The 12162-nt window shown below is 35.8% G+C and overlaps 1 protein-coding gene across 4 annotated transcripts in view; it reads left to right on the top strand.

Annotated features, from left to right (window-relative positions):
* ARFGEF1 (ADP ribosylation factor guanine nucleotide exchange factor 1) overlaps positions 1-12162 on the top strand; it is a 147501-nt gene that overhangs the window by 45655 nt on the left and 89684 nt on the right. For all 4 annotated transcript variants that reach the window (XM_033202255.1, XM_033202254.1, XM_033202252.1 and 1 more), the window contains 3 exons: positions 1002-1181; positions 5916-6192; positions 9862-9972. In XM_033202255.1, coding sequence (XP_033058146.1) covers positions 1002-1181; positions 5916-6192; positions 9862-9972 — 568 coding nt within the window. The remainder of the gene's footprint in view (positions 1-1001; positions 1182-5915; positions 6193-9861; positions 9973-12162) is intronic.

Raw genomic sequence — 12162 nt, 5'->3', positions numbered from 1 at the left:
GACAGTCTCACTCTGTTGCCCAGGCTAAGTGCTGTGGCATGATCACAGCTCACTGTAGCCTTGACCTCCCTGGCTCAAATGATCCTCCCACCTCAGCCTTCCAAGTAGCTGGGGCCACAGGTATATGCCACTTATGCCCAGCTACTTTAGCATTATTTTACATGCTTTATTCTAAAACATTTATAAACCTCTTCGACAATAACAACAACAGCACAATTACTGAGTTCAGTCTGTTAAAAAAGATCTCAGAAAAATTTAGAGGCAAATAAGACACAATGTGTATCTTCCCAAGTTGGTGGTCTAGTTCAACAGATATCTCATGTGACATGTCTGTGCTCTACTGTAACAGCTTTCATGCTGTGCATTTTAGTAGATTAAATAGTATTTTCATTAAAATGAAACCTTGGTTGAAACAAATCAGTTAAATGGTTTTCAGATTATGTGGAAACTACTGCCACAGTGAGGAAAACATGAAATATTTTAACAGTTGATGATATATTCAGGGCCAGTAGAAATTCTGTGTATACTACCTGCAAGTGGTAATTGTTTCTGAAAGTTTTCATTGTAATATGAAAATGCTTAATTTTTGTGCTGAAACTCTAGATGCAGAAAATCACTTTAAGGCTGGGTGTGGTGGCTCATGCCTGTAACCCCAGTACTTTGGGAGGCTGAGGTGGGAGGCTTGCATGAAGCCAGGAGTTCAAGACCAGTCTGGGCAACAAAGAGAGACTGCATCTCAACAGAAAAATAAAACAAAATTAGCCAGGTGTGGTGGTGCTCACCTGTAATCCTACAGCCAGCTGTGGTGGTGCTCACCTGTAGCAGCTACTCAGGAGGCTGCTGTGAGAGGATCACTTAAGCCGAGGAGTTCAAGGCTGCAGTGAGCTATGATCACACTACTGCACTCCAGCCTGGGTGACAGAGCAAGAAAGACTGTCTCCAAAAAAAAAGAAAAAGAAAATCTCTTTAACTTTGTCCTTTTTTTTTTTCTCTTCTTAAAGGCTTTACTTACTGCAGTAACATCACAACACATAGAAATTCATGAAGGGACTGTACTGCAAGCTGTGAGAACATGTTACAATATATACTTAGCAAGCAAAAATCTCATCAATCAGACAACAGCCAAAGCTACTCTCACTCAGATGCTAAATGTTATCTTTGCACGCATGGAAAACCAAGCAGTAAGTATTTTAAAAAGGAAGAGAGTGTATAGAACACAACAGGCATTAAATATAGAAAGGAGTTTACAGTAATTAGAGTGAAATATTTGTACCTGTAGAAAAGAATGTCTTTTATTTACAGTTCCACTTACTGGAGATTTGTGGTATTGTGTTTTGTTTTAAGGTTTACTGATTTAACTTTGGACAAAGTATTTTTAGTTGTTCACAAATAGAATGTGAAATATACTGATTGCCATCTTCCTTGTGGAAGTAATTATGAATTACTACTTCTGTTGCATTCAAGCTTAGTAGAGTGTAATGTAGATATAAAATAATTTAATCTAATCTGAAATAAAATTAATTAAGCCTTAAAAAAGTACATTTCTGTACTTTTGAAATGAAATATTCTGTACTTTTGAAATGAAATACATTTTTCCCCCCATATGATAAAGGGGCATGATATTCCTTATACTTTAAACTGCTTCAGGTTGATTGTTAAGAGGTCAGCAACCAGAGAATTGTTTTTAATTGCCTAGGTCTTCACTATTAAAAATTCACACCAAGCTTCTTATTTTGAACTCCTTTTAAACATAGAGAAAAATTGCAAAAATTTTGCAGAGCAATCCCTTTTACCCTTCACCCTGCTTCCCTTAATGCAGTTAACTTACATACCTACATAGTACAATTATCAAAAGCAGAATTAACACTGGTACAATACTGTTAACTAAACCACAGACCCTGCTTGAATTTCACCAATTTTCCCACTAATGTTTTAAGATTTGACCCAGGATCCCACATTGCGTTTAGTATGTATTTAGTTCTATGTCTTAGTCTTCTCCAGTCTGTGACAATTCCTCAACTTTTCGTTATCTTTTTCATGATCTTGCCATTTTTAAAAGGATACTAATAATTTATTTTGTTGAATTTTCCTCAGTTTACTTTCTCTGATGTTTTCTCATGATTAGAATGAGGTTGTGCAGTTTTTTGCCAGAATATCTCTGAAACAGTGTTGTGTCCTTTTCAGTCGTTTTGTCAGGAGTTCATGGTGTTGATATATCTTAATGTTTATTATGGTTTTTTTTTTTTTTTTTTTTTTTTTTTTGAGACGGAGTCTCGCTCTGTTGCCGGGGCTGGAGTGCAGTAGCCGGATCTCAGCTCACTGCAAGTTCCGCCTCCCGGGTTTACGCCATTCTCCTGCCTCAGCCTCCCGAGTAGCTGGGACTACAGGCACCCGCCACCTCGCCCGACTAGTTTTTTTTTTGTATTTTTTAGTAGAGACGGGGTTTCACAGTGTTAGCCAGGATGGTCTCGATCTCCTGACCTCGTGATCCGCCCATCTCGGCCTCCCAAAGTGCTGGGATTACAGGCTTGAGCCACTGCGCCCGGCCAGTGTTGGTTATGTTAATCTTGATCACTTGCTTAAGGTAATTATCTGTCAGGTTCCTCCACTATGAAGTTAGTAGTTTTTCTTTTGCAATTAATAAATGTCTTTGGGGAGATATTTTAAGACTGTGCAAATATTCTATTTCTCCTCAGATCCTCCCCCCACTTCCCTCAGTTTTGATATCTATCAGTAGGTCTTGTTGGCAACAGTTAATTATTGTGGCATTTCCCTAATGATTTTCCTGTTTCTCTCTTCTGTATTTATTAACTGAATTTCTTCTCCCTTAATTATTTACTCAATTATTTATATCAGTCTGTAATCACAGATATTTATTTTATGGTTGTAATGTGTGCTACAGTTACTTATTTTGTTGCCCAAATTATTACAGTTTTGGCCCTGTGTCCTTGTGACTAGCTCCCATCCTTTTTTGAGTACTTCCATAATTTCTGGATTCTCAAGATGTTCCAGGCTCATTTTGAATTCTCCCAGCTTCAACCTTGGAATCAGCCACTTCAATAAGGAGCAGCTCTATCTCTTTTGATTGGAGAATGGTGTTTAGAAACCAAAATCTGAGTGCTAGATGTATTCATCGTCACTCTGTGTTATTGCTTCTAGGCCTCTCAGCAGATAGAGTTAGGAAATGTATCTTTATGTACTATCCCTTCCGTCCCACTCAATTCCCACACCTGTATGTGACTTTCCATATGTTGGTAATAAAACCATGTGTTCATAGTGATATTTCTGATTCCAGTGTAACAATACGGGGTTCATTTCAGTCTTCTCCCTTTATTTGTAAACTTCTTTCTCTAAACAATAAGAAATATGGCTTTTATATTCTATATACATTGATTATTCAATCCTTTATACCCATTAGTTTTAGAACTGCTGATCATTACCAGTGTTAGAAGCAAATTTACTAGGTAGGTTATAGCATTTCAGGTTTTTTTGTCTTTAGCCTTATCCATTCGAAATATTATTTTCTAGTTACTTAGATTAGTTCCTTTCTTCCTCACACTCTGCAATAGGGTAATGCTATTCTTTTGTGATAATAGTTAGACTCATTTGTTACTCTCTGCTTTTCGTTTTTGGTATTTGTCACATTCTGGTTAGTTTTAATTACAGTCATCCCTCAGTAGACTCATTTGTTACTCTCTGCTTTTCATTTTTGGTATTTGTCACATTCTGGTTAGTTTTAATTACAGTCATCTTTCAGTATTATTCATGGGGGATTGGTTCCAGGGCCCTCCCTTGGATACCAAAATCCATAGATACTCAAGTCTGTTTTATAAAATGGTGTAATACTTGCATATAATCTACACACATCCTCTGTATACTTTAAATCATCTCAAGATTACTTACAATACCTAATACTTTGTAAATAGTTGTTATACTGTATTGTTTAGGGAATAACGACCAAAAAAACAAGTTATCTGTACATGTTTGTTCAGTATAGACACAGCCATTCTTTCACCCCGCCATCAGTATTTTCAATCCCTGGTTGGTTGAATCCACAGCTGTAGAACCCATGGATACAGAGGGCGAACTGTACTTACTTATTTTTTAGGTATGTAAAACATAACTGCGATTTAAGAGTCAGAGCTGTACAAAAGGTCTACTCAGAAAAGTACTAATTCCTCCTAATTCCTACCACTGCATTCCTCTTCTTCCCTTCTTTCCACCCCTTGAATGTAAGACAGAAGCCACATGTCTACCTTATAATCAGAAGTGGTCACACAGGTACATTGTGGAAAGGGACTACACAAGGGAGTGAAATTAAGAGGTGGACCTCATTGGTGACCATCTTAAAAACTAGCTATCTCACATGCTATACATTCTCTTTTGTATTTTGCTATCATTGAGCAGTATGTCCTAGAAAGCATTTTATATCAGTCCTTAAAGACCTTCCTCACTCTTTTTTATAGATGTATAGTACTTTAGGATATAGTATAGTCTGTTGTATATTGTCACTCTCCTCTGTAGTGGCATTAATTTATTTCTAATATTTTGCAGCCACAAACAGTGGTTTTGCTGCTTTTTTTGGAGGACGTAAATAAAATGTTTTTGTCACTTTTTAATAACAAATAAAGTTTTATTGGTTTGATTTGATTAACAGACTTTTATTAAGTTCCTTATATGTTCCTGGCACTGTGCTAGGCCTCACTTATACAGTGACGAGCAAAACTGACTTGACTATTATTACCTTTGAAGATCTTACAAACATTTGAGGCAAAGAGTTTCCCTTAAACAACTATAGAACTGAATTATGGTAAAGGCTATGAACATGTATTGTGTTACAAAGGGTATTTAGTTCTGTGCTGTGGATAATTATAGAAAAGGTGGAAAAGAGGGAGAGAAAGTAAGGGAAAATGGGATACAGACGACTTAACTTCCACATTTGCTAAAATCTTCTAAGCTAGACGTTGAATTCTTTGATATTAACTACTGGTAACCTTAATTTTTCCCTTCCCCCACAAAATAAAACTCCCTACAAAGCAAATCTTGTCAAACTTTATTATTAAAATCTTTTAATTCAGACTTACTTTATAAATTCATATAATTCTGGCATTTCCACCTAACCTGGAGAATATGAATTGTTCATATTTGGTACTATATAAGATTTTTCTTGGTGGAAATTAATTCTGTGAGACTCATTCTTATCTGGTCTTAAGGACCAAAAGAGATGTGTGAAAAGCAGTAAAGTGCTAAAAAATGAAATCTTGCGATCCCAGCTGTTAATGTTTTTAACATTTTATGAGCCAGTTTTACAGATAGTATTATGTACATAATAATGATAGTTTTTCTAAAATAAAATTCAGACATTTGTAGATACAGTGTTTTTCATAATTATCAGATGACTGGGTAGAGTGATTTAAGCCTTCATTGTAATTCTATTAAATGTAATTTTAATTTTTTTTATTAAAAGATTTGACAAGGTGACATAAGAACATGCTTCAGAAGGATAAACACTGACAAGTTCCCTCCCACTCTTGTTTCCCATTTTATTATTTCCTAATCTTGACCCTCTATAGGTAACCGTTACTACTAGCTTCTTATGTATTTTTATAGACTTTCATTCTGTATGTGTAAGCAAAAGTGAATGTGTGTGTGTTTCACACAAATATGAAATGCAGTGAAAATGCTTTATAGTGAAAGTCTTTCATCTCTGTTCTTATGTGCTGATTTCTAGCCACCTAAGAAGTAAACATTGTTTATTGTTTTTAGTATAGTTTATCTTCTCCATTTCTGATAAACTTTAATTTCCAAGCGTAGAGAGAATGGCACTTTATAGAAAGGATTGTTGGAGGTAACATTATCCTTCCAAATTGTAAACAGCTTATTTTACTAATACTGGAAATTTTATTTGTTTCCAGTTACAGGAAGCAAAACAAATGGAAAAAGAAAGGCATCGGCAGCAGCAGCATCTGTTACAGTCTCCAGTAAGCCATCATGAGCCGGAATCACCTCAACTTAGATATTTGCCACCTCAGACTGTTGATCACATATCCCAAGAACACGAAGGGGACCTTGACCTCCATACAAATGATGTAGATAAAAGTCTTCAGGATGACACAGAGCCTGAAAATGGATCTGATATTTCCAGTGCAGAAAATGAACAGACTGAAGCTGATCAGGCAACTGCAGCTGAAAGTAATCTTCTTGAAAAGGGGGTTTGGGGTGTGTGTTAAGGGAAATGTGTAGGAGTGAGAGTTTTGATGAAGAAATGTTGAAAGGATAATATGATTTAATGTCTGTCAGACACATTGTGGTAATTGTGGACTTTCCTCATTGTAGGTGGTAAAGTTAATTTGACTCTACCCTACAAGATATCTATGAATGATACTTTGCGTTTATTAGCATCTCATGAGCAGTATGATTTATAGATTTCCTTTGGAGCTCAGATATATTTCTAAAGAGGGTCATAAATGTCCATTAAATGTTGTATAGGAATTTCAGTTTTTTTAAGATTGGTTTCATAGCAAACAAGTGACCTAGTAAAGTTTTCTGGAATATGACTGAAAATTTTAGAAAATCATTACCAGTTTTAAAAATATGATTATGGTCATAAAAAGTACTGATATTAAATATAAAAAAGTTTTTGAGTAACCAACTGATAGACAAAAATTTTCATTTTTAAAATCATGCATAGTAATCACTAAAATTGAGATGTTCTCTGATTTTTTAAGTGTATATTTATAAGAAAATACTTATAAGATTATAAAAATTATATTTAGTTTACAAATTTGTTTCTCTGTAAAAATAATCCCATGAAGTTATTGTTTTCCTAAATGTTATTTTCAGCTTCAGCTGTTCTGTGAAACTACCAGAGAGTTTGTGTTGTTCCCTTTGCCCTTCTTAGCTTGATGTCATTTTTAAATGATGGGAATTCTGTTGCCTCTTCGGTGTGATTGTCTAGAACTAGCATGTCAGGAGTCTGTTACAGTTTATCTGAAGTCTGTGTTTTTACTTTGAGGAAGGACTTCTATAATATGTTTTCAACTCTTTTTTTTTTTTTTTTTTTTTTTTAAACCATGCCTTTTCCAAAACTTACTAGTGGCATGAATACGTGCCTTTTTACATTTTTCCCCCAGTTTTCTGAGAGGCATGCTTTTAAAAATAGTACTTCAGTATTTGTTTTAAAAAGGATGACTTTGATAAGCTAAGCATTCATAGTACTGAATCTAATAGTGAATCCATACCACTTAAATGATTTACATTTGTCTAGCCTGCTCTTGCCAAAATTTCCCCTACTTTCACAGTGAGCTTATAAATGGGCAGATTCAAAGGGCTAATCTCTAATAAAGCTGGGACTTTATTATTTTGTTTATCTGTGTATTTAGCAAACCTTCATTGAGCATACTGTGTCTTAGGCACCATGCCAGGACTTGAAGTTAAAAAGATGATGGAGATACAGCCACTGCTTTTAGTGTGATCTTAGCATACCTGGAAGTCGAGCATAAATGAGGTATAATAATGTGATAGGTGTCCTAAAAATGCCATGCATGAAGTAATTCTGCTGAGAAGAGTTAGGAAGTTTCTTTGTAGGAAAGTAATGATATTTTAGTTGAATCTTGATAGATAGGGGTAGGAGATTTTCCATCCAAGGAAACAACATGGACTAAGACCCAAGGAATGGGAGCATCTGCTGTGTATGAGGTACCGCTGTAGATGCCTTGTAGAATACAGAGTTAGAAAGACATAGTTTCCTGTGGGATTGTCATGATTATTTTGGCTCTAAAGATGTTTTTTCCCCAATAGCTGATATAAATGAAAATTCTGCTTGACAGCCATTGGTTCAGAGTGCATTTTTGGAGCACATCTCTGTCACTTACCAGCTACATGACTTTGGACATAGTAGTTAACTTCTAAGCACTTCCTACATGTAATAAATATTAGTCACTATTATTCTGTTCTATTTCTTTCAGATACTTATGTGAAAACTGACTCTTCACTAGTCATTTTGTGCATTTTTAGATAGTGGTTATGTATATTTAGTTACTTTGAAACTCTAGTTTTCAGACTTGAGGTAATTTTAGCCAACTAGAGCGTGGAAATAAGAATGGCAGAAAATTTATCTTTCAAGACGTTTATGTTTTTATTCACAGAAGTCTCCAAATGCTATTTTTATTTGGATATTTTATAAAATAAGGTTGCTCATTTACATGCATATTTATCTGGTTTTCTCTTTTCCTTTCAGTATTTTTAGGATACTACGGACAGTAAATTAGCAAAAGTGAAATTATAGGGAGGACAGGCACCTAGAAGCCACTATTATAAGTAGTGGTCCTTTTTTTCCCCTTTTTTCCTGTTTTTTTTTTTTTTTTTTTTTTTTTGGATACAGGGTCTTGCTCTGTCACCCAAACTGAAATGCAGTGACACAATCATGGGTCATTGCATGCCTCCGAGGCACAAACGATCCTCCTGTCTCAGCCTCCCAAGTAGCTAAGACTATAGGCAGATGTCACCATACCCAGCTAATATTTAATTTTTTTGTAGCAACTGGGTGTCAGTGTGTTGCCCAGGCTGGTCTTGAACTCCTGGGCTCAAGTGATCCTCCCACCCAGCCTCCCAAAGTGCTGGGATTACAGGTATGACCCCTGTGCTCAGCTGTAGTGGTCCTTTCTGGTAGTGGGAAGTTTCAAGAAGTTGAAACTGCAGCACCACCAGCTAATATGCTGTCTGATGCCCTTTGGTGTAGGACGGTAGCTCAAGACAGTGTTTTGAATCCCAAAGCATTCTAAAGTGATAGTTGAGCTGCTTTGACATGCTTTCAACATTTTATAAAGCCCAGTGGAATTACTGTTTTTCTCTGCAATAGACTGTGCAAGCTATCTGGAACATCAGATTTCATTAGTTTCTCTTACACTGTTCAGAAGTTCTATTGGCAATTATCTGTTGGTATTTTTATTTTTGTGTGTGTGTGTGTGTTTTTTTTTACATTAAATTGGACAATGAATTTTTTTTTTAGCTTCTTAAATTTAGTTTTACATTAGATATGTAGATTCTGTTGGTGAAAAAATAGGAAGGGCCAGAAAGTACTGGGGAAGGCCCAGATGCTTCTTCAGGGACCTCATCATAGAGTACAATGTTGATATTACTATTGATGAGCCTAAGTAATCAAAACAAGCTGTAATTACCTTTTTTTTTTTGAGACAGAGTCTTGCTCCGTCGCCCAGGTTGGAGTACAGTGGTGCAATCTCAGCTCATTGCAGCCTCTACCTCCTGAGTTCAAGCAGTTCTCCTGCCTCAGCCTTCCGAGTAGCTGGGATTACAGGCGTGTGCCACCACGCCCGGCTAATTTTTGTATTTTTAGTAGAGATGGGGTTTCACCATGTTGGTCAGGCTGGTCTCCAACTCCCCACCTCAGGCGATCCACCCACCTTGGCCTCCCAAATTGCTGAGATTACAGGCATGAGCCACTGTACCCAGCCTAATTACATTCAGTATATTTGATAAAGGATAGTGTAATGTGTGTACTAAGTATAAGTAAGCATCTGTAGGACATGTTAGAAATGTTTCATTTAAAATACTTTTTAAAGTTTTAGTTCTTAAAGGACTAATCTAGAAAATTCAGTTAAGTGTAATGATGTAATAGCTTGTCAAATGAATCATTATTGAAATTGACTTGAATTTGGAAAATATTTAAGTTTTGGTATAAATTTTGAAGGTTTAACATATAATTGCTTCTAATTTCATGTCATTTATTTGATTTTTTTTTATTTTATTCCTCATGGTTTAGGAGTTTTTCATCGTAAATGTTTAGTAAAAAGCTTCCAAAAAGTTAAAATAATGTTCTGTTGAATTTTTTTTCTTTTAAAGCATTATCTAAAAATGACATGTTATATGATGGAGAAAACCATGATTGTGAGGAAAAGCCACAAGACATCGTACAGAACATTGTAGAAGAAATGGTGAACATTGTTGTTGGAGGTAGTATACTTCATTCAAAATTATTTTATTCTGTCTATGGGATTTCATCTGACTGTGGAGACTTTGTAATGTGTAGAATATAAAGGACAAAATTAAAACGTTTGGAGCCAACCAATGGAAAGTTATAAATTCCACATTTAGGATTTTGGCCTTGATTCTAGAACAAATGGGTTAATATGGAAGATTTTAGCACTGAGAAATGAAATGACTAGAACTATCCTTTAAGAAGCTAAGTCTGGAAATAGGAATTCCCAGTAGGAGACCAGCACAGTAATCAAAGCCTGGATAGGACAGAAACCGTGGAAATGGAGACAAAAATATGGATAAGTGATATAATGGATATTGAATCAAGAAGACTTTGTAACTGATTAAGTAGGTAAAGAAGAGAAAATAAAGTGTGTCAGAGGCCCTCGGGATTACCCCAGGGTTTGGTGATTTCACTGGAAGCTGTCACAGCACCCAGCGTATAGTTGTATTCACTGCATGATTTATTAGTGAAAAAGTACAAAACAGAATCATCAATAGGAAGAGGTAAATGGGATGAAGCCTGGAGAAAATCAGGTACATACTCCAAATGTCTTCTCTCGGTGAAGCCATGCAGGATGCTCTTAATTCAAATTGTGAAGTGTTGTCTACCAGGGAAGCTCATTAGAGACTCAGGGCCCAAGGTTTTTATTGGGGGCTGTTATGTAGGCACCTAGCATGTACCAAAATTCCAGGCTACCAGAAGGAGGGTTAGTGTTCAGCATAAATTACACTCTTTGTACAGTTTAGACATAGCCACTTTTATTGGTTCTGGGAATAGCGGGATCCCTCCCAAAATATAAGTTTCCAGGTGCCAGCCAAAGGCCAGTCTTGCAAGTAGGCCTTTCTAAGGATAGGCAGTCTCTGGCCTGCTATGTTACCTCTTTTCTGCACAGGTAGTATTTCAGTTTTTGAGCCCAAATGGATAGGTGGATGGTGATACTATTGGTAGAATTGAATCATCTTGGAAGATAAGTCACTTGGGAAAAAAGGCACTTATTTATTTTCGGTATACTGAATTTGACCTTCAGGTTGGCCATCCGTGTGGAAATGATTATGAAATACATAATGGAAAATAAAACTCTGGCTCAAGAGTTGTCAAGGCAGGTGCTATAGATGGGAGTCATTCTGTTAAAATTAATAGTGAAGCCATGAGACTACCAAGTGGGAAATTGTAGAGACCGAAGAAGAGACCATGATTTGAAGAGTATGAATTTAAAATATATATTAAAAAAATAGAGACAAAAAAATAGCAGTACATGCCCCTGCATTCTTTAAACATATAATAGTATAGTTAAGGAGTTGGCACGTTATGGCCCGTGGGCCAAATTCAACGTGCTACCTATTTTTGTATGTAAAGTAATACTGTGACACAGCCATGCTTATTTGTTTTCATATTGCCTATAGAGAGGTCTTCTGTTGCACTACATAGGTAAAGTTGAATAGTTCCAGTAGAGGTTGTACGACCTCTAAAGCCTAAAATGTTTGTCATCTGGCCCTTTATTAAAAAAAATTTACCTAACAGAATACAGAGTCTGAAGTGAAAGTTTTCATTTTTCTGCAACCTTTTACTTAGGAAAAACGTTAAACCCAGAGAAAAGTTCAAAAAAAGGTACAGGAAACACCTGTCCTTTATCTGAATTCACTGATGGTTAACGATTTTGCTATGTTTGCTTTATGTATCTTTAAATACACATACACATAATGTATGTGTCTTTGCTGAACCATTTGAAAATCGGTTGTATACATCATGACATTTCACCCCTAAATACCTCACAGCATATATCTTCTCCAAATAAGAGCATTCTCATACATAAGCACAATTCCATTTTCATACCTAGGGAAATTAACGTGATTTCAAGAATATCTAACATACGTATATTTTTCAGTGTTCCAAGTTTTCTCAAAATGTGTCCCTTATATCCTTTCTTTTCTTTTCTAAATCCAGAACTCAACCTGGGTACACTCTCATTTGCTTATCTGTCTCTTTAGTTTAGAACAAGTCCTCTTGATTTTTCTCCCCAACTTTCATGACATTTACTTTTTTGAAGAGTCTTTTGCTTTGTAGAATATTTCAAATTTTGGATTTATTGGATGGTTTCTTTACCATCCTGTATGAGTAGATTGAGATTGTCATCTACGTGATTAGTTTAGATTAAGCATATT

This window comes from Trachypithecus francoisi, unplaced genomic scaffold, assembly GCF_009764315.1.
Source record: "Trachypithecus francoisi isolate TF-2019V2 unplaced genomic scaffold, Tfra_2.0 Lachesis_group7, whole genome shotgun sequence".
Lineage (NCBI taxonomy): Eukaryota > Metazoa > Chordata > Mammalia > Primates > Cercopithecidae > Trachypithecus > Trachypithecus francoisi.
This window is presented reverse-complemented; position numbering and strand designations above follow the sequence as displayed.